General features: G+C 49.9%; 2 protein-coding genes across 4 annotated transcripts; both read right to left on the reverse strand.

The window, feature by feature from the left end:
- Positions 1–223: 223 nt before the first annotated feature.
- Positions 224–8,033, reverse strand: MYOZ1 (myozenin 1). 2 transcript variants are annotated; one of them, XM_061405347.1, is made up of 6 exons: positions 7,945–8,033; positions 6,453–6,543; positions 5,372–5,550; positions 3,189–3,459; positions 2,656–2,821; positions 224–734 (listed from the first exon to the last, which is right to left on the reverse strand). In XM_061405347.1, exons 2-6 carry the CDS (start codon positions 6,523–6,525, stop codon positions 503–505), a joined length of 921 nt encoding a protein of 306 aa, XP_061261331.1. In that variant the 5' UTR covers positions 6,526–6,543; positions 7,945–8,033; the 3' UTR covers positions 224–502. The 2 variants fall into 2 exon arrangements, with proteins under 2 accessions (XP_061261331.1, XP_061261332.1); XM_061405348.1 differs by having other exon boundaries at positions 6,453–6,566; positions 7,945–8,023.
- SYNPO2L (synaptopodin 2 like) lies at positions 7,958–19,925 on the reverse strand. 2 transcript variants are annotated; one of them, XM_061405323.1, is made up of 5 exons: positions 19,644–19,925; positions 18,223–18,374; positions 17,278–17,792; positions 12,556–14,080; positions 7,958–8,046 (listed from the first exon to the last, which is right to left on the reverse strand). In XM_061405323.1, the coding sequence occupies exons 1-5, from the start codon at positions 19,746–19,748 to the stop codon at positions 8,025–8,027; spliced, it is 2,319 nt and encodes a 772-aa protein (XP_061261307.1). In that variant the 5' UTR covers positions 19,749–19,925; the 3' UTR covers positions 7,958–8,024. The 2 variants fall into 2 exon arrangements, with proteins under 2 accessions (XP_061261307.1, XP_061261306.1); XM_061405322.1 differs by lacking the exon at positions 7,958–8,046 and having other exon boundaries at positions 10,413–14,080; positions 19,644–19,920.
- Positions 19,926–20,717: the final 792 nt, after the last annotated feature.

Consider the following 20,717-nt stretch of genomic DNA (forward strand, 5'->3'; position numbering starts at 1 on the left):
ACGTGTGTTTGTGCTGATTGTCTTATGTACTACTGAATAAGTATGTCTTTGTGTACACCTATGAATGTGGTTTGGTGGGTGTGGATGAGAGTGGGTATGTAATCAGAACTCAGGTCTAGTCTTGAAGTCTGAATAATGAATGTATGGTATTTTACTTTAATTAGTCCCTGTGCATTGTTAGCCTCAGTTTTTGTCTGCCCTCAAATATGAGAGGAAGAATGAGTTCATTTCCTTGAAGTTTATTAACTGTTACTGAAGGCAGAGCAAATTCCATAAAAGAGCAGGTTCCATACAGAGCAGTGGAAGGGGAGCTCTGAGTTGGTAAGAAAAGGTGCTTGGAGTGGGGACTTCGAGTAAAGGTGGAAAGAAAGATCTTTCCTTGCCTTTTCCCTCCATTCCCACAAGGATCCTGGATTTTCAGTGGGGGTATCCTGCTCAGCATTCCCTCTCCAAAATGGAACCAGAGAGGGGAAACTTGATACAAAGTAGAGGCGGAAACACCTCACAGCTCCTCTGTTTCTCCATCCAAGGGGATGCTAATATCCACATTGTAGTCTACAGGCTCCCCAGAGCTCAGCCAGGGAATAGGGGTTCGATTGAAAGAAGGCCTGTTGGAGAGGTTCTGGTTGTAGAGAACTAGGGGTTCGCTCAGCAAGGGCCCCAGGTCAAACTTGGGCATCTGGAAGGTCATGCGTTTGGAGGCCTTCTCATATCCACCATAAGGCATTGCTGTCCTGAAAAGGAGAAAAATGATTTCATTAAAAACCAGAACAAAAGAAAAAGAGTTTTTTTTGTCAGTGAAATGTTACCCTGTTTGGAGGATGGAGCAGTCTGTGAATTCTAGTTTAAGATCATTTCTGCACTGCTTTTTCTTCTTCTCCCTTAGTAATCCATTGTGCCTTCTGGTTTGCTTGTTTCCCCAAGGCTAATAAAGAGAAAAGTAGTCTAGAGGGTACTAAATAGTCTCATGGATAGCTGTGATCCAAACCAGTCACATTTCAGAGAAACTGACACCAAACACTACAGGCCCAAGGGTCTGAGATCACCTTAAATTGTAGAGACCTCCCTCAAAACCCCTACCCCACCTCCGGTGGATAATGTGTGCCCTAAATGAGAATAATTAACATTTCCTGGAAAATCCAGGCACCTCAGGACCAAAGGACTTCCGTGGTAGCTCAGCTAGTAAAGAATCCACCTGCAATGCAGGAGACCCTGGTTTGATTCCTGGGTCGGGAAGATCCGCTGGAGAAGGGATAGGCTACCGACTCCAGTATTCCTGAGCTTCCCTGGTGGTTCAGCTGGTAAAGAATCTGCCTGCAATGCGAGAGACCTGGGTTTGATCCCTGGGTTGGGAAGATCCTCTGGGGAAAGGAATGGCTACTCACTCCAGTATTTTGGCCTAGAGAATTCCATGGACTGTATAGTCCATGGGGTCCCAAAGAGTCAGACACAACTGAGCAACTTTCACTCACTCACTCACTTAGGACCAAAAGCAAAAGCATTTCTCTAGTGCTCCCTGTCCTGTTTTCACACAGTCCAGACACGCTTAGCTCCAAAACGATAGATATTTGAGCCTATTTGAGCCTTATTAAAGTAGGGAATGGGGCTTCCCTGGTGACTCAGACTGTAAAGAATCTGCCTGCAATGCAGGAGACCTGGGTTTAATCCCCAGGTGGGGAAGATTCCCTGGACCAGGTGGACTAGGGAATGGCAACCCACTCCAGTATTCTTGCCTGGAGAATTCCACGGACAGAGGAGCATGTCGGGCTACAGTCCACGGAGTCACAAAGAGTCGGACACACTAGGCAATTAACACTTTCACTTCACATTTTACTTCAAAGTAGGGAATAAAGAAACAGAATCTTCAATAATATTATAACAACTTTGTGTGGTACGTAATCTATAAAATACTGTGTCACTGTTGTACACCTGAAAACAATATAATGTACGTCAACTATACTTCAATGAAAAAAGAAAAGAGAAATAGAATTCTACTACAAGGACAGTAATGAAAATTATAACTTTGAATGAAGGGACCCCCACTCAAGAGGCCTTTACATGTGTGTAATATATTATTCCCATTTCACAGTCAAGGCAACCAAGGTTCAGAAGTAGGGTTATTTTCCCACACTGCTGCTGCTGCTGCTACTGCTAAGTCGCTTCAGTCCTGTCCGACTCTGTGCGACCCCATAGATGGCAGCCCACCAGGCTCCCCCGTCCCTGGGATTCTCCAGGCAAGAACACTGGAGTAGGTTGCCATTTCCTTCTCCAATGCATGAAAGTGAAAAGTGAAAGTGAAGTCACTCAGTCGTGTCCAACTCTTCGCGACCCCATGGACTGCAGCCTACCAGGCTCCTCCGTCCATGGGATTTTCCAGGCAAGAGTACTGGAGTGGGGTGCCATTGCCTTCTCCCACACAGCTAATAACAATGAACCAAAATTCAGATCCTGCCTCCTAGCGAATTTTTCTTTCATCATACCATGCTGTTTCTCTGAGCTACAGTGAAAAGAGCAAGAGCCTCCAATTAGGGCCCCCATATTACTCCTACGCTTCCTCAGTCTCCTTCTGAAACATCTGAACCAAAGTCTCAATTCCAACTAAGGACATGTTGCCATACACTGGAATGCATCAGGTTCCTTTCTCATCCCCCTTACCTGTTGAAGGACTTATACTTAGGGAGTTCAGCTTTGGCCCCGTAGGCCAGCAGGTCGATGCCAAGTTCCACTTTCTGCTGGGGGTCAATCCCCATGGCTTTCTCCCATGGGGAAATATAGGTCTTAAACACAGTGATATGTTTTCCTTCTCCACCTGCCTGGTTGTCTGGCAGCCAAGGGAGAGAAATAATAGTCAAATGATAGCAGTTAGGAGGAAATGGAAATTAGTCTAGAGCTCTGTACTGGAAAAGTCGCTAGGGGCTGGGGACCAAAGGTAAAACATGCTAGGAATTGTTTATGGTTTGTGAAACCATGATATCCTGGAGTCAGACATGTGATGAATGAGAGAAAGGTGACTGAGAGATAGGACTTCTGGGTGGAATAGACATGTCTCTGTATTCCTCTGGACCCAGAAGACCCATCAAGATATCTCAACAGGCCTTTCCTGCATCCAACACCCAGTCCAGGCCTCATTCCTAGGGATTTCTCTGCTTTAGGGACCAGACACTTGACTCTTGGGTGAGGATACTTGCCTGTTCCTGTCTCACCAACCCCTGGTGTGCCAGCAGCACCTCCTCTGCCCGCGTGGCCCCCAGGACCACCTGCCCCACCAGATCCAGGGCCAGAGCCAGACCCAGAGCCCGACCCAGAGCCCTGATGATGGTGTTGCTGGTCAGAGCCATACTGCCCGGCAGAGCCACTTCTCCCTGCCTGGCCTCCGCCACTGCTCTTGCTGTAGGAGAATCCCTGGCCAGCTGTCCCCAGCTGTCCCCCCACTGTGGGAATGAACTTCTGGAAGCGATCCTGAAAAGAAAGGACAGAGTGAGGGGAAAGTTAGCAATGGGCACAGGGAATACCATAGCAACTATGAACTGATCAGAGTCAATGGCCAACTCAAAGACGCTGAATCCTCTGAGACTTCCCCACCCACTAAATGTTAGTGGATAAACCTGACTGAGAGAAATTAAACTCTCCTTAAGGGATACAACCCCTTTGGCTCAGTTCTTCGAATTACATCTAGGATAGAGGCAAGTTATTGTCCAAACTCCCCTTTCCCATCCTTACCAATGCAAAAGGGATTGAGACTTCTGTTCCACTAAAATTCGAGAGATTTGGTTTGGCATGGAGAACCCAGCCTTAATTTGAGGAACTAAGATCTCTGCCTCTCTCCCACCATCTTGTCTAACAGATAAAAAATGTGTCTCTTCCTCTCCCTTCCTCCTTTCGGTGCATAGGGAACCAGGACTTCCTGACGGTGAAACTGTAGTGGGTAGGGGGAAGGGTGGCCCAAAGGGCAACACTGGATTCATCCCCAAAGCCTAAAAATAACCCTGCCAACTCCTTCAGGAGGCTCTCCTGGCCACCCACCACGCACACCCCACGCTCCACCTAGTGTAACCAGACACAGGCAGGGAGGAGGGCTTTTGGCCTCCAAAAGTTAGATATGGCCGGCTCAGCAATTTTGTTCTGCTCATACATATGGGCCAATGGCAGACACTCCTGCCCTCCTGCCCCTGGCCCCATGTAGGCATCTATTTTCACTCTCCCCTGGCTGCTTGTGAAAGATGGAGGGGGAAGAAAGGAAATGGAGACGATCCCCTCCTCCTCAGCTGTAACATCTTGTGCCTGGCCCCTCTCAATCCCTACTTCTCTTTGGAGAATGACCCTGACTAAGGGATGTTGGGCCTTAATGGATGGTTTCAGTCCCTGCATCTATGGCCCTTAGACTGACCCTTTAAATAAAATAGTGGCTTAAGAAGAGACGGCTATAAAAATTCACTTACCTCTTTCTAGGGTTGCCAGATTTTTGCACACACAGGACACCAGTTAAATTTGAATTTCAGATACACAACAATAGTTTTTTAGTACAAATATGCCTACGTATTGCATGGGCCATATTTAGATATAAGAAAGTATCCATCATGTATCTGAAATTCAAATTTAACTGGGTATCCTATATTTTCTAATTTAATTTTTAAGGTCCCAAATATTTCATGGGACACACTTATACTAAAAAATTATTGTGTATCTGAAATTCAAATTTAAATATCTTCAATTTTTGTTTCTTTTTTGACTGTGCTGCATGGCTTGTGGGATCTTAATTCCCCAAGCAGGAAGAGAATCCAGGCCCCTGGCAGTGACAGCACCAAGTCCTAACTACTGGACCACCGGGGAATTCCCTAAGTGCCTTCAATTAAGAAAAAAGAAAGTTACATCCCAAATATTGTGTGAGATATACTTTACAAAAAAACTATTTGTGTGTATCTCAACTTTATTTTTGTAATTGAAGTAGAGTTGATTTATGTATAGATTATACACCATTTAAAGGCATTATAAAATATTGGCTTTATTTCCGGTGCTGTAAATATATCTCTATAGTTTGTTTAGTGTGTATCTCAAATTTAAAACATCGGACCGGGCATCCTATGTTTTATCTGGCAATCCTATCTTTAATACTTAACCATACTGGGGAGGAATTTTCTCTCTGAAGGTGTGGTACTCCTCACCCTGCTTCACCAGCTCTAAGATACAAATTTAGTTTTGGGGTGGGTCGTAATTCACCCTGCATCTATTGGAGGCGTGCTATATCTGAGGGGTTAATGAGTTTATAAATTTGCAGGGAGGGGAGGTTGATAATATTTTGGAAACTCTGGGCCTGCCAAGAAGCTGTCAGAAGAGGCACTAGGCTTCAAGAGCTGTAGAGTTCTGAACTCACCATTGAGCTGTCAGAGAAGACATCAGGGTGGTTTTCATAGATAAACTTCTCCACACGCAACTGCCTCAGTTTGAACATCTTGGAGCCCCGGTTAGTGAGCAGCGACAGCTCCTCCAACATCACATCCCTTGGGACACTGATCTTCTTGCCCAGGTTCAGGCCTGAGCTCTCTTGTCCACCTTTCAGGGAGGTGGGGAGGCAGAGACAAGGGAAAGAGGAAAGTGGGGTTTTCTAGTTCCAAATGCAGCTGCCATCCACAACTAAGTGTGTGTCCCAATAGAGATCACTGAGGGAACCAGATGCTGTCTCTGATGTCTGGTTAAATTCTGTCTAGTCTATGAGGGATTTCGATTTCCTGGGTTTGGAGTTGGAGAGAACGTATGGGAAATGGGGTGTAGAGGGGGAGACAGGGGGAATACTAAAGTGGGGTGGAGAGGGTACATGGCATAACAGAGGTATGGGGTACAAGGCAAAAGAGTAAAGAAACATCATAGGTGGAGAACATTGGGGAAGCCTTAGCATGGGGGGAAGCCCAAAGGCCACCTCTAAATATAGACTCCTGTCTCAACTTCTTTCCCTTCTCTTCCTCTCATAAACTCTGGCTGCAAACAGCCTCTCGGTATTAGGAGAGCTCGTCTACCCCCAGGAAAAATGTTCAAGGAATTTTCCGTTTTAAGTGCTCAAAGCTCCTGAGTTCTGGGGAAAGAAGTAAGGAAATTAAGCACTTATTGAGACCTTATTCTGTGCCAGTCTGCATCATATATATTTTCTCCTCAAACACACCTCGTTGACCTGTGGGTCCTGTTGTCTTGGACCTGTGCTGGGTAACATGGCAGGGATAGTACTGTCTCAGATTACAAGGTGAAAAGGGTGGAAGGGGGAGCAGTCAGTGTTGAATTCTTTGTTGTTCTTTCTTCCCCACCCCCACCCCTGTAAACCCCACCCCCACCCCAAATTCCTCTTGTCTCTTCATATCTCTTCACCTTAAGACATATACAACCTTATGATATTTCTGGAACTCTTGGGCCAGAGATACTCTTACTGAGAAGTCCCATACTAGGTAGGTGCAAACATGCCATACCTCCAGTAAGTTCCATGATCAGCTTGCTCGATTTCCTCTTCTTATTGGGGGCTGGGGTCCCTGAGAGTGGCATTGTGGAGGTGGATGGAGCCTGGACAGGGTGGGAAGGGGAAGCTGAAGGATGGACAGGGTCTAGAGTGAGTGTCTCCAGTAAGGTACTGCTTAAGAACTTCAGGGAAAACATTTCATTGGATTTTTCAGAGAAAAAGCCTTCCTTGGTTGCTCAGACAGTAAACAGTCTGCCTGCTATGCAGGAGACCTGGGTGTGATCCCTGGGTCAGGAAGATCCCCTGGAGAAAGAAATGGCAACCCACTCCAGTATTCTTGCCTGGAAAATCACATGGACCATGGACGGAGGAGCCTGGCGTGCAACACCCCATGGAGTCGCAAAGAGTCTGACACGACCGACCAACTGACACACACACACAAAAGGTGAAAACCCATTGCTTTATGGCTTCTCTTCTTAGGAAGCAGAGCAGAAAGTATAGGTGTACCCTCTGTTCCTACCTTCTACCAACCTCTCTGTTTAGCTGTTTTACACAGAGATGGTGCAGGGTTTAGGAACACAACATTATGTTGGGAATAAAACAAATTACAGGTAGGGTAATGCACCCACATTTAATTGGTTTGGCATGATATGAAGTTTTTATTTGCATGGGGCTGTCAGTTTGGGGCTGTCATTCCAAGTTCTAGTCTCTCAGTTTTCCCCAAGCCCCAGGGCAGGGGTGAGAAGGTGGGGGTGGAGCAGAAAAAATGTTCTGCCAGCATTGAGGAGAACCAGCCAAAAACATTCTCCATAGGATGAAGAGGTTATTGCCCCTCCCTTGGGCCAGCTGGATCATGGCCTGGGAGGTCACAGCACTGCTCCTGCTCTCTCAGTCACTCCCCTCCCCAGCCCTGACTGGACCCTAGAACCAGAGTGCAGAGGGAGGTCAGGGGACATTTGAACCTCGATGCATATCAATTCAGCAATATCACAGCAGCAGAAAATTTAGGGAGGACAGAAACATAATCATAGGACCTGGCAGTAGATGGGAACAAGCTGGAAAAAGATACAAATTCCAGCCCCTCCTTCATAGAAGCTGGGTCTCAGCAAAATGCTGTCTTCTGCTGAGTCCTGTCTCACAACACACCTGCAATCCTACTCGCTTAGTGGGGTCTGCTGCAGCTGGAACCCAGGAACTGCTAAATGGACTTTCCCTGTACTCCTCTCAGCCCCAACCAGGTTCTTATTTTCCACCCAGCCTCTCAGTCTCCACCCCTCTGCCCATTTCTTCAGTGCCTCCCCCAACATCTCAGTCCCCCGACCCTCTGGGGTCCTTCTCCCTCCAACTCTCTATGGCTCCCCTCAACTGGACAACTAGGGAATGAGTATAGATGGAGGAGGGGGGCAGCTCCCCTGGGATCAAGGGTCACTATTACAGACACAGACACAGACACAGACGTGAACAGAAGGCGCTTCAGCCCCTTGGGCCATCAGCTGGAGACTTACCGGCTGTTCAGGCGGTGGTCAGCTCTCCCTGGGGTCTAGCAGCTCTGGAGGACTGAGCTGCTGTGACTAGAGAACCCGAGCTAGGCAGGCGTGGGGGCAGCACTGGCAGTGGGGGAGGGAGCGTGGTTATTAATAGAGATGATGAGCGCAAGCAGCTCAAATGGCACAGGGGGTACTGAGACCCTGGAACCAAGATCCCGCCCTCCTTGCCCAGAGGCTCGGGAAGCATAGGAAAAGCCTTTGGAATTCTCCCACTAAGCTGTCTGAGCCAAGGATCACTCTGCCCAGGGACTCCCCTTCCTTGGCACCTAGAGGCTCAGATCCAGAGAAGCACTCACGGAGAAACTGAAAACTGAGAGGGAGAGAGGAAGCAGGCAGCAAGTGGCGGATAGGAATTCGGAGTGGGAGAGTGAGAACCAGGAGAACGTGTCTGGAGAGCCATGCAGAGCCAATGTAGGCCGGGGCTGGAGGGACATGTGGGTGCATTTTGGGGGTGGGAAGGCTTAAGATGCTATGTCTGGAGAAGGGAATTTCTGTTCACAATGTAAGTGCCCTTTGAAAGTTCCTGGCTAAGCGGGTCTTTCTGCTGGGAGGGCCAGATCTTAGCAGGATAAGGGACCAAATTAACCAAATCCCGTGCTTAGGCTGTCAGGGATGATGTGGGGCAAAACTTGAGCCAGTTTCCTCATTTTTACCATTTGGTGTTGGGGTGCTCAGCTCAGCCTGCTCAGAGGACAGATGTCACTTCTCCCTTCATAGATATGCTTCTTCCTGAGAAGGACATGGAGGCTTCTGACCTGCCAGGGCTTTACTCTCTGAGGTTCCTACTTAGAATTTTCTTCAAAGGGAACACACAACCCATGGGATCTGGACTATCCCATTCACACTGGTCTACAGAAGCCTCTGGGCTGGGGCACAAGCTTGAGAGCACCCTGGAGGGAAGTCTGTCACTTGCCTGAGCCCTTTCTCAGTAGCTGAAAGAACATCCTGGATCCTCCTGTCTTCTGCTCAGGTTTTGCAACCAGCTGCTTCACCTCTGCTGTAGCCACCACCGTGCTGTAGCCGCCTTAGGAAGTGGCTTCTGTAGCTCCCAGAATACCATTTTGTCTTTCTGTGAGCTATCCACTTTTCCTGACCACGTCCTTTTCCCATCCTGAACTTTATAGGTTCAGGTTAGAGGCCAAAAGGTCTCCCTGCTCCTCTCTACCTGGCCTCTGACCAAACCAGTTTAGCCTCCAGATACCTCATCTTTTGTCCTTTTCCTCTGTTCTCTCCTAACCCAAAAAAGCAGTTAGACGAAAAAACATAAGTAGCAAAACGTGATTTTGTCATCATTACCATCCTCCCCTCAAAACCCACAAAAACCAACCAAAATTTTGGTCGTCTATGATTGAGTACCTAAAACTACTATGTGAATGAAGACAGAATATGTATTGTAGGCTTTCTGAGCCCTTCCTTTGGAATTCTGTGTGTGTGCATGAGTGCATGTTCAGTCCCTTCAATCGTGTGCGACTCTTTGCAACCCCATGCACTGTATCCCTCCAGGCTCTTCTGTCCATGGGATTTTCCCAGCAAGAGTATTGAAGTGGGTCGTCATGCCCTCCTCCAGTGGAATTTTCTGAGGCTGCTTACTTGTGACAGGATCAGAGTCATAGGCCTGGTTATTGGCACAAATCTGCCCCCTGCTGGTAAAACTGGGATAACAGAACTTCACTTCTCAAAAGTCTAAGTCTAGCCTGCTTTCCGGAGAAGGCAATGGCACCCCACTCCAGTACTCTTGCCTGGAGAATCCCATGGGTGGAGGAGCCTGGTGGGCTGCAGTCCATGGGGTCGCTAGGAGTCAGACACGACTGAGCGACTTCACTTTCACTTTTCACTTTCATGCATTGGAGAAGGAAATGGCAACCCATGCCAGTGTTCTTGCCTGGAGAATCCTAGGGACGGGGGAGCCTGGTGGGCTGCCGTCTATGGGGTGGCACAGAGTTGGACACGACTGAAGTGACCTAGCAGCTTAGCAGCCTGCTTTCCAGTCAGTGCCTTCTCTTTTATTAGTCTCAATCCAGGCTGATCTGCCTTCTCTCTCCCTCTTCCTTCTCTCACCCCACCTTCACCTTCAGCCACTGCCTTCCCTTCATTTCCTCGAGGCAGTTGGAAAATGTTGATGGCAAAAGGGTCAGAGGGCCTTTTCAAATTGTCTTGGTTCTGTAAGCTGAGGCCTCATCTGAGAAGTATGGAGCAGGGGACGGAGAAGGGGAGAATCTAGATAGACGGAACCGAATGGAGGTGGCTACATGGGGGCAGGACAAAATTGGTAGAGAAGAGCAAAAGGCCTGGGGGTGAAGGGCAAAACAGTAAAAAATAGGAGGACAGGAGCTGAGAAAAAGATCAGGGATCAGGAAAGTGAATTAGATAAGATGAAGGGGAGACCTGGATTTAGGCAAGAAACTAGACAAGATGACAACAGAAGATATAGGGCATAAGTTTATTCTTGTGCACAAACCAAAGCACTGTGGTTCACACTCAATATGCAAAGGAAATGATCAGTTTGCAGGTCAAGCAGTAAAAGTGACTGGTGGTCATGGTGAGAGGGGAGTCCATATCTCTCTAAGACAGAGATCAGGACCTCAAGCTGGAAAGGAAAAAGAGCTAGGATTTGAGGGATGGGATAGCACTAAAAAGAGGTTTTGGCTCTGGGTGTTTCCTTACCCTTTCCCAGGTAGTTATGACAAGCTGCAGAAGACAGAGGAACAGATTCACAGGAGGGAACACAGATTATACCTGTTTTTTCAACACTCAGCACACATTCTTGCATCCCTCTACCATCATCCCCCTTCTAACAAATACATACTTCTTCCTCATATTTTTTCCCAGTCCCCCTTTTGTACGTGACTGGATTCTTATTATCCAATTTTACTCCACCAACACTGCACTCACCCTAACCATGCTCCTCTCTAAGGCTCAATCCATTTCATTCATTTCTGTCCTGCTTCTGGCTTCTAGCTTACTCGCCACATTAAGGTTCTTTTCCCCTTCCTTTCTGTCTTAGGTTCATGAGGCCATGAAGCCAATGATTTGGTCATTCTCAGAGGACATTTTCTTTCTTTCATTTCCTGGATGCTTTGTTGCTCAGCATGGGCCTCTCAAGGTGTTAGCTTTCTGAAATTCTGAGGAACAGAATTCTTAGTTCTATTCCTGGTCTAACTGATGTAACTCAACCCATACAAACTGCCCTGGTCCTTCGTGTCTCCTCACACTCTGTGAATTTCACAAGATGCTCTACATTTGCTGTAGATGATGATATTTAACTCCAGTCAACCTCTTTCTCCCCTCCAGACATTCTATGTGAGGACAGCTGACTCTTCCTTCATCAGTGCAAAGGTGAGACCCAGATTGGGTCTTTATTTAGACCTCTCCTGTTACTCTTGCCTCAGACAGAAGAGCACATCTGTGTTCAGGCACACACTTGCACATACACACATTCACAGACATACACATGCCTAGGAATATACCAGCCAAGCTAGGAAAGAAGAGTGAGGAACAGCGAGTAACTTAATGCAAATAGGGGTCAGTTCAGTCCCTTTGCTGCCTGTCTGGTGGTGAGCTTCTCTCCTGAGGTCTTAGTAGTAACTTCCCTGTGTGTTTCTCATTGAATGTTAAAACAAGGCCCACAGAAAAAGGCACAAATGTAGAGAAATAAGGACCAGCACAGGAGTGTAGGTGAAGAGACCTAAAGACAGAGATCCAGGCAAGGAACTACAAAGAGAAGCACAGACACCAAAGCAGAGAGAGTAGGTTGGAAAGCAGCAGGGAGGTTGGGAGCCAGGAGGAAGCTGGGGAACAGGACACCAACTACAAAACTATCTCTGGCAGGGGGAAATTTAGCCTGCTTGGGGTGGGGGGGCAGGGCAGGGAGAGCGCTGGGAAGGAGAAGCAGTTTTAGGAACTGGATGTTCCACCTCCCCTTGGGCCTGGGAGCTGTGCCCTGTTCAGTGGTGGCCCGCCCCGGGCCTCCACACATGAGCCTGCCATCCTGTTCTGGTAGCTGAGAACCGGGGCCTGGCTACTTGGAAGCCACAGGAGCTGGGGGAGGTCCCAGGACCCCTGGGAGACTCTGGAGGAGGGGGTGGGCTAAGGACAGGGGCTGAGGCCAGCTCTGTCCTCCAGATGGGCTCATCCAATGTAGTGGCTGCTCTGGGGGCAAGCACAGTGGGGGCTAGGGGTTCCGCAGTGGGCTGGGGCGCTGGAGTTGAAAATCGGCGGATCTCCTGGACTCTGGCAGTTTTGGGAGGCCCTGAGGAGGTGGGTCCAGGAGTCGGGGGAACCTCATCAAAACAGAACATGGCAGTTTTAAGCTGGTAGGGCTGGTGCCGCATGAAATCCAGAGCCTTGATACCCTGCTTAGTGGCTGCCCGAGGCCCTTGGGATTGGGTCTTACTAGGGAGAGTTCGGGCAGCTTGGGGGAAAAAAGGTGAGAGCAGTGGGTTGTAAGCAATAGGAGGTGGAGCACGTATATTGGGTGAATATTTCCAGGAAGAGGGCAGTGAGGGGGTGGGAGAAGGGCTTCTGGGCCGAGGGCCAAGGCCAGGACCAGGTGGAGCTTCCACCACATACCTGTCCGCTCGGCTCTGACGTTTGGCAAACAGCTCCCCTCCCCTCCCCTGAAGCCTTGGTGTTTCAGGGACTCCAGCCGAAGGGGCCGCCCCGTTCACTAACCCATCGAGGAACCCTCGAGAAGGGGGCTTAGGAGCCACTGGGGGTGGAGTCTTAGGAGTCGTAGGGGGTGGGGTCTTGGGAGCCATTGGAGGCGGGGTTTTAGCTGTCACGTGAGGCAACGTCTTGTAACTCCTGCCCCCTGGTGGCTGCATGAAATTGCAGGCTTCAGCCCCGAGGCTCAGAGCATCCTCCTCGGCACCAGATTCCGCGCCCCCAGCCCGGGGTTTTTCATCCAGGTTTTGCACCAACGATAGCAGCTCGGGGTTGGGCGAGTTCTTCGTCTCTTCATTTCCTGACCGGAACATCTGCTTTCGGGTTCCCCGACGCCGGGCCTCCTGGAGGATGCCCGTGCGAGCAGCTGGCACGGAGATGCGTTGCTCCCGAGCGCTGGGGGGCTCAGGGGCCGCGGAGCTAGGGGCAGGCGCTTCTGGGCGCGCAGCAGGTCGCAGAGGCGACGACAGGAAGATAGAAGCGGTGGAGGTCATGGCAGCTCCGCTAGCGGGGGCGGGGGCCTCTGGGGCTCCGCCTGGTGTAACAGGACGGTTAGGGGCTGGGATGTATAGGGAGCTGGTGGCCGTCACGGGGCCTGTGGGGCGTGGGGTGCTGGGGGAAGCGGGGACTGGCACGTGGCTGGGAACCCCTGAAGTGAGGCTGGGCACAGGAGTGGTACCCTGCGGAGGAGACAGGAAAGGCGGTGGGGCGGGGCTGAGGCCTCCCAGGCTCTCATTTGCCCTCTTGGGAGCTAGAGGCCGGAAAATAACCGAGGTGGTGCCTGAGCGCTGCCCTTGTAAGCCGGGAGTAAAGGGCCTAGCTGAACGGTTAAATATGCTTGGAGCTGAGGTAGAGGTTCCACAGCCAGGGAGGAAAGGTCTGGGGCTGGCCACAGGGGCTGGCGAAGGGCTGGATGGGAGCAGAGCCGCCTCTGGCGGAGCGCTTTGTGGCCGAGGTGGAGACTGCAGGCCCTGCCCGTTGAGCGTGGCCACTGGAACTTCCTGGGCCGGCTGCTGGGTGATGGAGGCTGTGCGCTGGCGCTGCTGTTCAAAGAGTTGGGCCCCTCGCCCGGAGGCCTCACTCAGCCCCCGGCCCTCTGCTGTGCCTGAGCTCGGCCTGGCTAGCTCCATGTCCAGGTAGGGGCTGTCCCAGTCGGACTGGTTGGTGAGGCTGCGGGCGTCGGAGAAAGCCTCTTCGTCCAGCTCGGACTCACTGGTTGGAGGCAAGCCGTCCTCCTCCTCAGCGCCGGTCCCCGCTGCAGCCCCAAAGCTCACTAGGGTGTACTTCTTGGCTCTCTGCCGACGTTTCTTAAACATCAGTACCCCCTTGGAGTGGGGGTTGGGGGCTGCAGTGAGCAGGGCTGCAATCGTCCGGCATTTGGTCTTGGCCTCCTTCACACTCCTCTCTTGGAGGCTCTCTGCCCTTTGTAGCTCTGAGGAGAGGAGAAGGCGGGTGGTCAGTATGCATCTGTGAGCCCCAAGGCTCTCCTCCTCCTCCCAGTTCCTTTAGGCCTCTACCTCTGGCCTTTTCACTGGCCTAACCCACAAGGGCTCTCCTACCTGCGGCAGAGTCCTCTGACTTGGGGGCAGAGTGGAGGTGAAAGGTGAAACCAAGGACAATAGAAGGGAAGGCAGAGCCTAGTTGGCTGCCCTGACACCACTCTGACCACACAGCTCTCCTCCCTCTACTCTGCTCCTGTCTTTCTGGAAATCACTTTTACTCACACCACCCGCTTGTCCCCCCTGTCCCCTCCATTTCTGGCTGGCAGTGTGAGGGTGGGGGATGGGGGGGGTCACTCTGTGTGGTAGGCAAGGACATGAAGCAGGTCCCAGGGTAAGAAAGGATGAGAAGGGACACTTCTCCCACCAGAGACCACGCTAGAGGGCTTCTCAGAAAGTTTGAGACTTCCCCTTTTCCTGCCCTTTACCCTATACTAAGGATAAAAGGATCCTTAGCAGTGGGGATCTTCATTCATAATTTCACTACCATCACCTAAGCCACATCATATACATTCACAGAAATAACTCCCACACATCATTTCAACAAGAATATGGCTCTAGGGAAAGGCACCTATGAGCTTATGTTCTCAGATGTATTTTTCTCCCTCATTCCCATATACTCTAGCTTATATACACCCCAGTTAATAGACACATGTGTAAATCCATGTGTCCACACAAAAACATACATGCATAGCCCAGGTAGCTCTTCTTCCCAGAATTCCCCTAGCCAAGACACTGTCACTAACAGTTGGGACACAATTTTGTGCCTTCTAACCTCCAAGGCACTCCTTTGTGCCTTAAACCCCTGCTACTCACAGCCAGGGATGGCCTCAGATCCGAGATGCAGGAAAAGCCAGAGTGTTGCTCTCCAAGGCGAACTTCCAAATCTTTAGAATATCTCAAGGTCACCAGTTGATATAGTCTCCTTTCCCCCAAGCTGAGGGTGGGAGTGAGGTGGGCTTCTTTTAGAGTCAAAGCTGCCCCCCTATTTCAAACCTTCTAGGTAGAGTGCTCAGGCACCACCACCAGGCAGGCACAAAAGGACTGTGTGCTAAGGGGGAGCCAGGACAGGGCCTCCCAGGCCATGTGGGGCCTGGGAGGTGGGGCCAGGAAATGGGAGAGGCTGCCCTGCTGCTAGGACCCTGACTTGGACACAGTTACTCTCTAATCCGTGATCCCCCGTTCCTCCTGAAAAATTCTTGAAATTCCACCTACTTTCCACTCAAGATATCAAGCTCCTTTCTAATTTGGGCGGTCATTCCACCCATTCCAACATTTGTACCACACAATAGTACTAGAGATAGGCACTGGAGTCATAGCTTAGTTCAGATTTTGGTTCCTGGGAAAGTTACTTCATCTCAATGAAGTTCAGTTTCCTCATCTGTAAATGAGGCTAATGGCTACCTCACAGAGTTGCTATGAGGATTCAGTGAGATAATGTAGGTCAGTTTAGCATTTAACCTAAGGTCCATTATGAGTAATCATTACTATCAAAGCTTTCTTGATACCAGCTGCACACAAATGTCTTGTTCACTCATATCTTCTCCCAGAGACTCCTACACACATGCTTCCATATATTCATAGAGTACTCACACTTCTCTCTCACACACACCCTCTCTCCATGAGTTTTCCACAGTTCATGTTGTCACAAACCCCTGTGACATGTGGCCATAGCATTAGCCCATCCTGAGAAAAGGGCAGTGAAACTCCTGAGAAAAGAAGGAATAGGAAGGCAACAAGGAGAAGGGGGTAAGAGGGTAAGATCTTTCCCAAAGACCTCCCTTCCTATAGTGTTGATATAGTCCCCTTCATTCTAGATTCCAGAACTCTCTTGGCTATGGGAGGGTAGTACCTGCATAGAATGGGTCCTGGAGCTCAGGAACTGGGTTTGGGGCTTTGTCGCAGCTGGCTTGGCTGAGGGGCTCTTGGCTGATGGGCTCAAAAGTCTCCATGCCGAGAAAGGCAGTGTTGGCTGGAGCAGGACCAGCTTGAGCCACCCCCCACGCCTTTTAAAGCCCCTTTGTCTTGGCCCCTGAGCTGGCAGCTGAATGAACTCACTGTGCTATTTTTGGAGCCTGGCCCCTTCCCTCCTCTCAGCTGCCCCACAAGCCCCGGTGTGATGGACATGGGCACCTGCCTACCCCTCCCCCCCAACTCTAGTGCACTGAACAATGAGGTCTGCTTGGCTAAAAATATCCCTGAGCCACTAACTACAGTCTCATCCAGCATGATGGGGAAGGGAGAGAGTGCTAAAAGGAGAATTGGGGTTAAGCATGGGATCCTAAGTGTATATCTGGAATTTCTTTGTGGGACATGGGACACACTCAGGAATGTCAGAGGGTGAACTGTCATGTCCTTAGCCTCTATTCCAGACTCAGAGGCACAAAATTCTATTGATCAGGAATCAGAGTGGTGGGGGAGAGGAGCGAGAGATGAGAACTAGAGGGGTAATCCTGAGATTTCCAAGGTGACAAGGAAGGAGTCCTGTGGGAGGCATAAGACAGGGAGAAACTTCACTCTTAAACCTTGTACTGTAGCTCACATCAAAAATAGTAGAGAGCCTGAGATAAGTGGAATAGGCTTTTTCTGCCCAGGCCTACATTATCGCCTGAGATAAGAAGCCAAAGATCTCTCCCTCCACCACTTCCTAGGGATCTCATGACTATTCCATAGCCTCCCAGTCCCCAGGAATCTTCATGGAACTAGCAATGCCAAAGGCAGCTCTGATGTTATGCCTGTAGTAACACTGAAGAGTCCCTATGTCCCTGTCCTGCTTCTAAATACTCCCCTGCCCCATGTCTGTGCTCCCCTCACCCATCTGACATCTAGCAATGTCACAACAATAGGCAAACTCTTCATCAGTTCATGTCCTTTTCCAACTTCCCTACTTAGGCCGTTCCTGGGTTAGGTTGAAGGAACCCCCTGTATCTTTTTATCCCACTGGTTCAAACAGCAAAAATAATGGGGATCGTGAGACTAATTATTTTCCCTTCCTCTTCTCCACCTATTCCCAAGACTGTATTCAAGGAAAGCATAAGGTAGATATTGATAGAATGTATGGTGAAGGCTGCTTAGATTTAGGACTCAAACTGAAGTATCCTGAATAATGAAAAGGAGTTCATGCACTCACTGGCTTGTTTGGCCTTCTGGGTATAGGTGGTGGTAAGATCTTCTGCCACTGGGTGAGGAACAGGCCCCACCATAGGGATGAGATGAGGGCCAGGCCGGAGGGGGCCATGGGGCAACAGCAGGGCCTCGGCAGGGGGTGGCTGAAGAGTTGTCCCATCCTCCCAAGATGGGGAGCTCACACGACTGTCACCCTGGCTGGGAGGGCCAAGGACAGCAGGTGCCGGCTCTGCAGGGCTGTCAGACAGGTAGACCTCATCCGGTGGGGCTCCTGGAGGGGTGGGCCTTGTGGGGCCTCGGCGGCGGGGTCGGCGGGGCTTTTCCTGGGTGGCTGGGCCATCAGCATCACTGTCTGTCTCTCCATAGTAAGCCTCACTGTCAGGGGGCGAGAGGAGGCTCCCGGGCTGGAGAGGCTGGGGAACTGGAGCTCCTGGGGGCTCAGGACTCAGTGGAGACAAGGGTGACCGTTCCTGAAGCTCACCCGGGGATGGAGATCGCACAGGTCCCTCGTCCTCTACCCTGTATAGGAAAGATGACAGAACTTGAGAAATGAGCTGGATGACTGATAGCTAGAGAGATCTGGAGGACATGCGAGAAGGCTGTATGGGGAGAGAGGGGACTGGCATTTGGGTGAAATGGATGGGCTGGATAGAGTAGAGATTTGAAGATGAACTGAGAGGCAAATCTGCTTGGCAGGCTTTGAGTGGAAATGGGCTTAAAGAGAGATATGATGATGAAGAGACAGGCAAGGGGTCTAAAACAGGCCCACATACCCACATTCAAGTGCTCTGAGAGGCATACACAAACATCCATGCTCCAGCAAAATACACAAGCAGAAATAGGTACTTGTTAGTAGCTGAAGTCAGGTCAGTGAGACATAGAGCTGAGACAGGCAATGGAAGCCCTGGACTAGGGGGCTGGGGATAGGCTGGGGTGGAGGAATCCATACCTCCGCACAGTGAGAACAAGCTGATTCCCTGAGGCATCGATAAGGCCCATGGCACTGGCATGAGAGAGGCTGGTGCAGGAGACCCCATTGATGGCCAAAAGCTGATCCCTCTCTCGGAGTCCTGCTCTGCCCGCCTGGCTTCGTCTTCGGATCTGAGAAGGTGTTGGAGGAGAGACTGTAGGTGAGGGAGGGCTCCAAGGGGGAATAGAATGAAAGGAGTTAGGACAGGAAGGAACCATGTGTGGAGGGGATTTTATTGGGTTAGCCAAAAAGTTTGTTCAGGCTTTTCCCTACTATCTTACTGAAAAATCCAAATGAACTTTTTGGCCAACCCATTACTTTAGAGGATAAGAAAGGGTGGAGAGGGGCAAGGGGTGACAGTTAAGGGGGTCAATCTAGAGGGAAGAAGGTGCTAACTGGAGAAAATAACATCATATGAAGGGAGGTAGGGTAATCGCTAAATCAAAGAGGCTTGGGGAAAAATGTCTGGGAGAGACGTACTGGAAATGGCGGTTATCGCCTCAAGGCTTTCCTCCAAAGGAAATATCTATACTAGCCAATATTCTTTGTCTTCTAGTCCTTGGAATCCTAGGCACCGTTATCTATACAGTCAAGATTTTAGAACAGTATTCCAGACTGGAGGGAGTCCAGCAGATTCTGAGATTGTGATTGTGTGTGTGTCGTGTGTGCACACACATACGTATGTTACAGTAATAATAGTAGTAGTGGCTATCATTTACTGAGTGCTTACTAAATGTTAGGCACAGTGCCAAGCACTCAACATGTTTTATTGAATTTAATCCTTCAGAACTTAGTATCCATGGAGTAGGTACTATTATTACCTACATTTTACAGTTGAGAAAAATAAGCTTGTGCTATGAAACCAAAATGGTAACAACTTCATCTGACAGGTCAAATCTTGCCATAACCCTCCTAGTACCTAAAATAAATCTTGCCTAGTGAGAGAAGGGATCTGGCGTAGGGAAAGAGGACAGAAGGCAGGGGCAGGGCTGGGCTGAGCTGGATGAGACAGCTTCAGCTCATCACACACCAGTTTAGTTAGAAATGAGAACCTTCCCTACATTCCTGGAGTTTAGAGTAGAGAGGCACAGACCCAGGAGATTGGAGGGTCAGCTCTGGGCCTCTGCTCCTATGGTGTCACAGGGAACCGAGCCAGAGTCTTTCTTTTTCTCTGCTCCCAGAAACCAGGGATTCCCTTTTCTATAGCCCCCCACAAGAAGCCACTGCTCAGATACTATTCCCGCCACCCCATCAGATTTGAGCATGCTCCCTCGACCACCTGCCCACTCCCACTCCACTTCTTCACAGCCTCCCACTTCTCCCCTATAGGCCATCATGTGACTTTTCCCAAGTTCCCTTGGGTTCCCCTTTCCCTGAAACCTCAATATAGGCTCCCTTACCTTGGACACCTGTAAAGGTTTCCTCTGCTCGGCCCCCCCCTGAAGTCGGAAGCCCCAGGGGGCTCCCCCTGACAGTGTGACCAGCACCTCCTCCTCAGCACCCATCGCTCAGCTTGGCCTATGGCCCTCGGAGTTTGGACAGCGTCCCAAGGAGAGAAGTCGAGGCGCTGGTACCCCGTCCGGCCTGTCTGGCTGTCCTGCTTCTGCTGCCCTAGGCCTTCCCCCCCACACCACACACCACAGGCAGGCAGCCTGGCCCTGAGATCAGTACAGTCCACACACGTGTCCTGTCAATCGGAGCTGCGCCCAAAATAGTTACTGGCTGTACTCCCCTTCCTCCCCCAGCTGTGTTACTCCCAGAGCTAATTATAGTGAAAATTTCTGCCCGCCCTGTCCCCCATTCTTCTTCATGGACTTTTTATTCAGGACTCAGAGTACTAGCTCTGTGGGCTCTATCACTAATGAACATCCTTTCAGGGATGGTGCCTTCCCTGATGGGGTCATGGACTGATTCCAGCTGCTTTCCTCCAAAGCTGATTCCAAAATGGCAGCAGCAGGGGCCTCAATTCTCGAGCAAGGAATGGCTGGGTTTGTCCCACAGGTTGGCAAGCTCTCCAGAAAGACAGTGCCCCTTTGCTGTATGAATTAACCAATTAATCAAAGTGGATATCCATATCCCACTTGCAGTGCTGGATACAATGTAGAGAAATTCTGACAAGCCCACTCCAGCTGAAGTACTGCCTGCTTCGTAAAGTTTTCCTGACTGTCTCCCAACTCCCTACCTCTAGAATTAATCCTTCCTTCCTCTGGGCAAAATATGTAGCTTGTTTATATGTCTGTTGTTGTAGTTTTCAGCCAATATTAGTTTGTTGATATACCTGTCTCCCTCCTAGATTGTGAGAGTCTTGAAGGCAAGGACTGTGTGCAACAGCCAATGAATAGCCCACAGAGCAATGACTGATGTAACAGGTGCTCAATGTTTGCTGAAATAAATTACCTTTTACAATACATAGTTGGTCGTGGAAAGGTGGGTATAGATAGCTGTGCCTAAACATGCCAACCCATGTTAATAAT

Source organism: Bos javanicus, chromosome 28 (assembly GCF_032452875.1).
Source record: "Bos javanicus breed banteng chromosome 28, ARS-OSU_banteng_1.0, whole genome shotgun sequence".
Lineage (NCBI taxonomy): Eukaryota > Metazoa > Chordata > Mammalia > Artiodactyla > Bovidae > Bos > Bos javanicus.

Excerpts from the sequence above, each read along its gene's own strand:
- MYOZ1 (XM_061405347.1), bottom strand. The coding sequence starts at position 6,525 with ATGCCACTCTCAGGGACCCCAGCCCCCAATAAGAAGAGGAAATCGAGC. Across the intron at positions 5,551-6,452 it reads GATCATGGAACTTACTGGAG|GTGGACAAGAGAGCTCAGGC; the intron begins GTATGGCATGTT and ends CCTCCCTGAAAG. Across the intron at positions 735-2,655 it reads AAGTATAAGTCCTTCAACAG|GACAGCAATGCCTTATGGTG; the intron begins GTAAGGGGGATG and ends TCTCCTTTTCAG.
- SYNPO2L (XM_061405322.1), bottom strand. The coding sequence starts at position 19,748 with ATGGGTGCTGAGGAGGAGGTGCTGGTCACACTGTCAGGGGGAGCCCCC. Across the intron at positions 17,793-18,222 it reads CTTGTTCTCACTGTGCGGAG|GGTAGAGGACGAGGGACCTG; the intron begins GTATGGATTCCT and ends TTTCCTATACAG. Across the intron at positions 14,081-17,277 it reads CCAGAAGGCCAAACAAGCCA|AGCTACAAAGGGCAGAGAGC; the intron begins GTGAGTGCATGA and ends TCCTCTCCTCAG.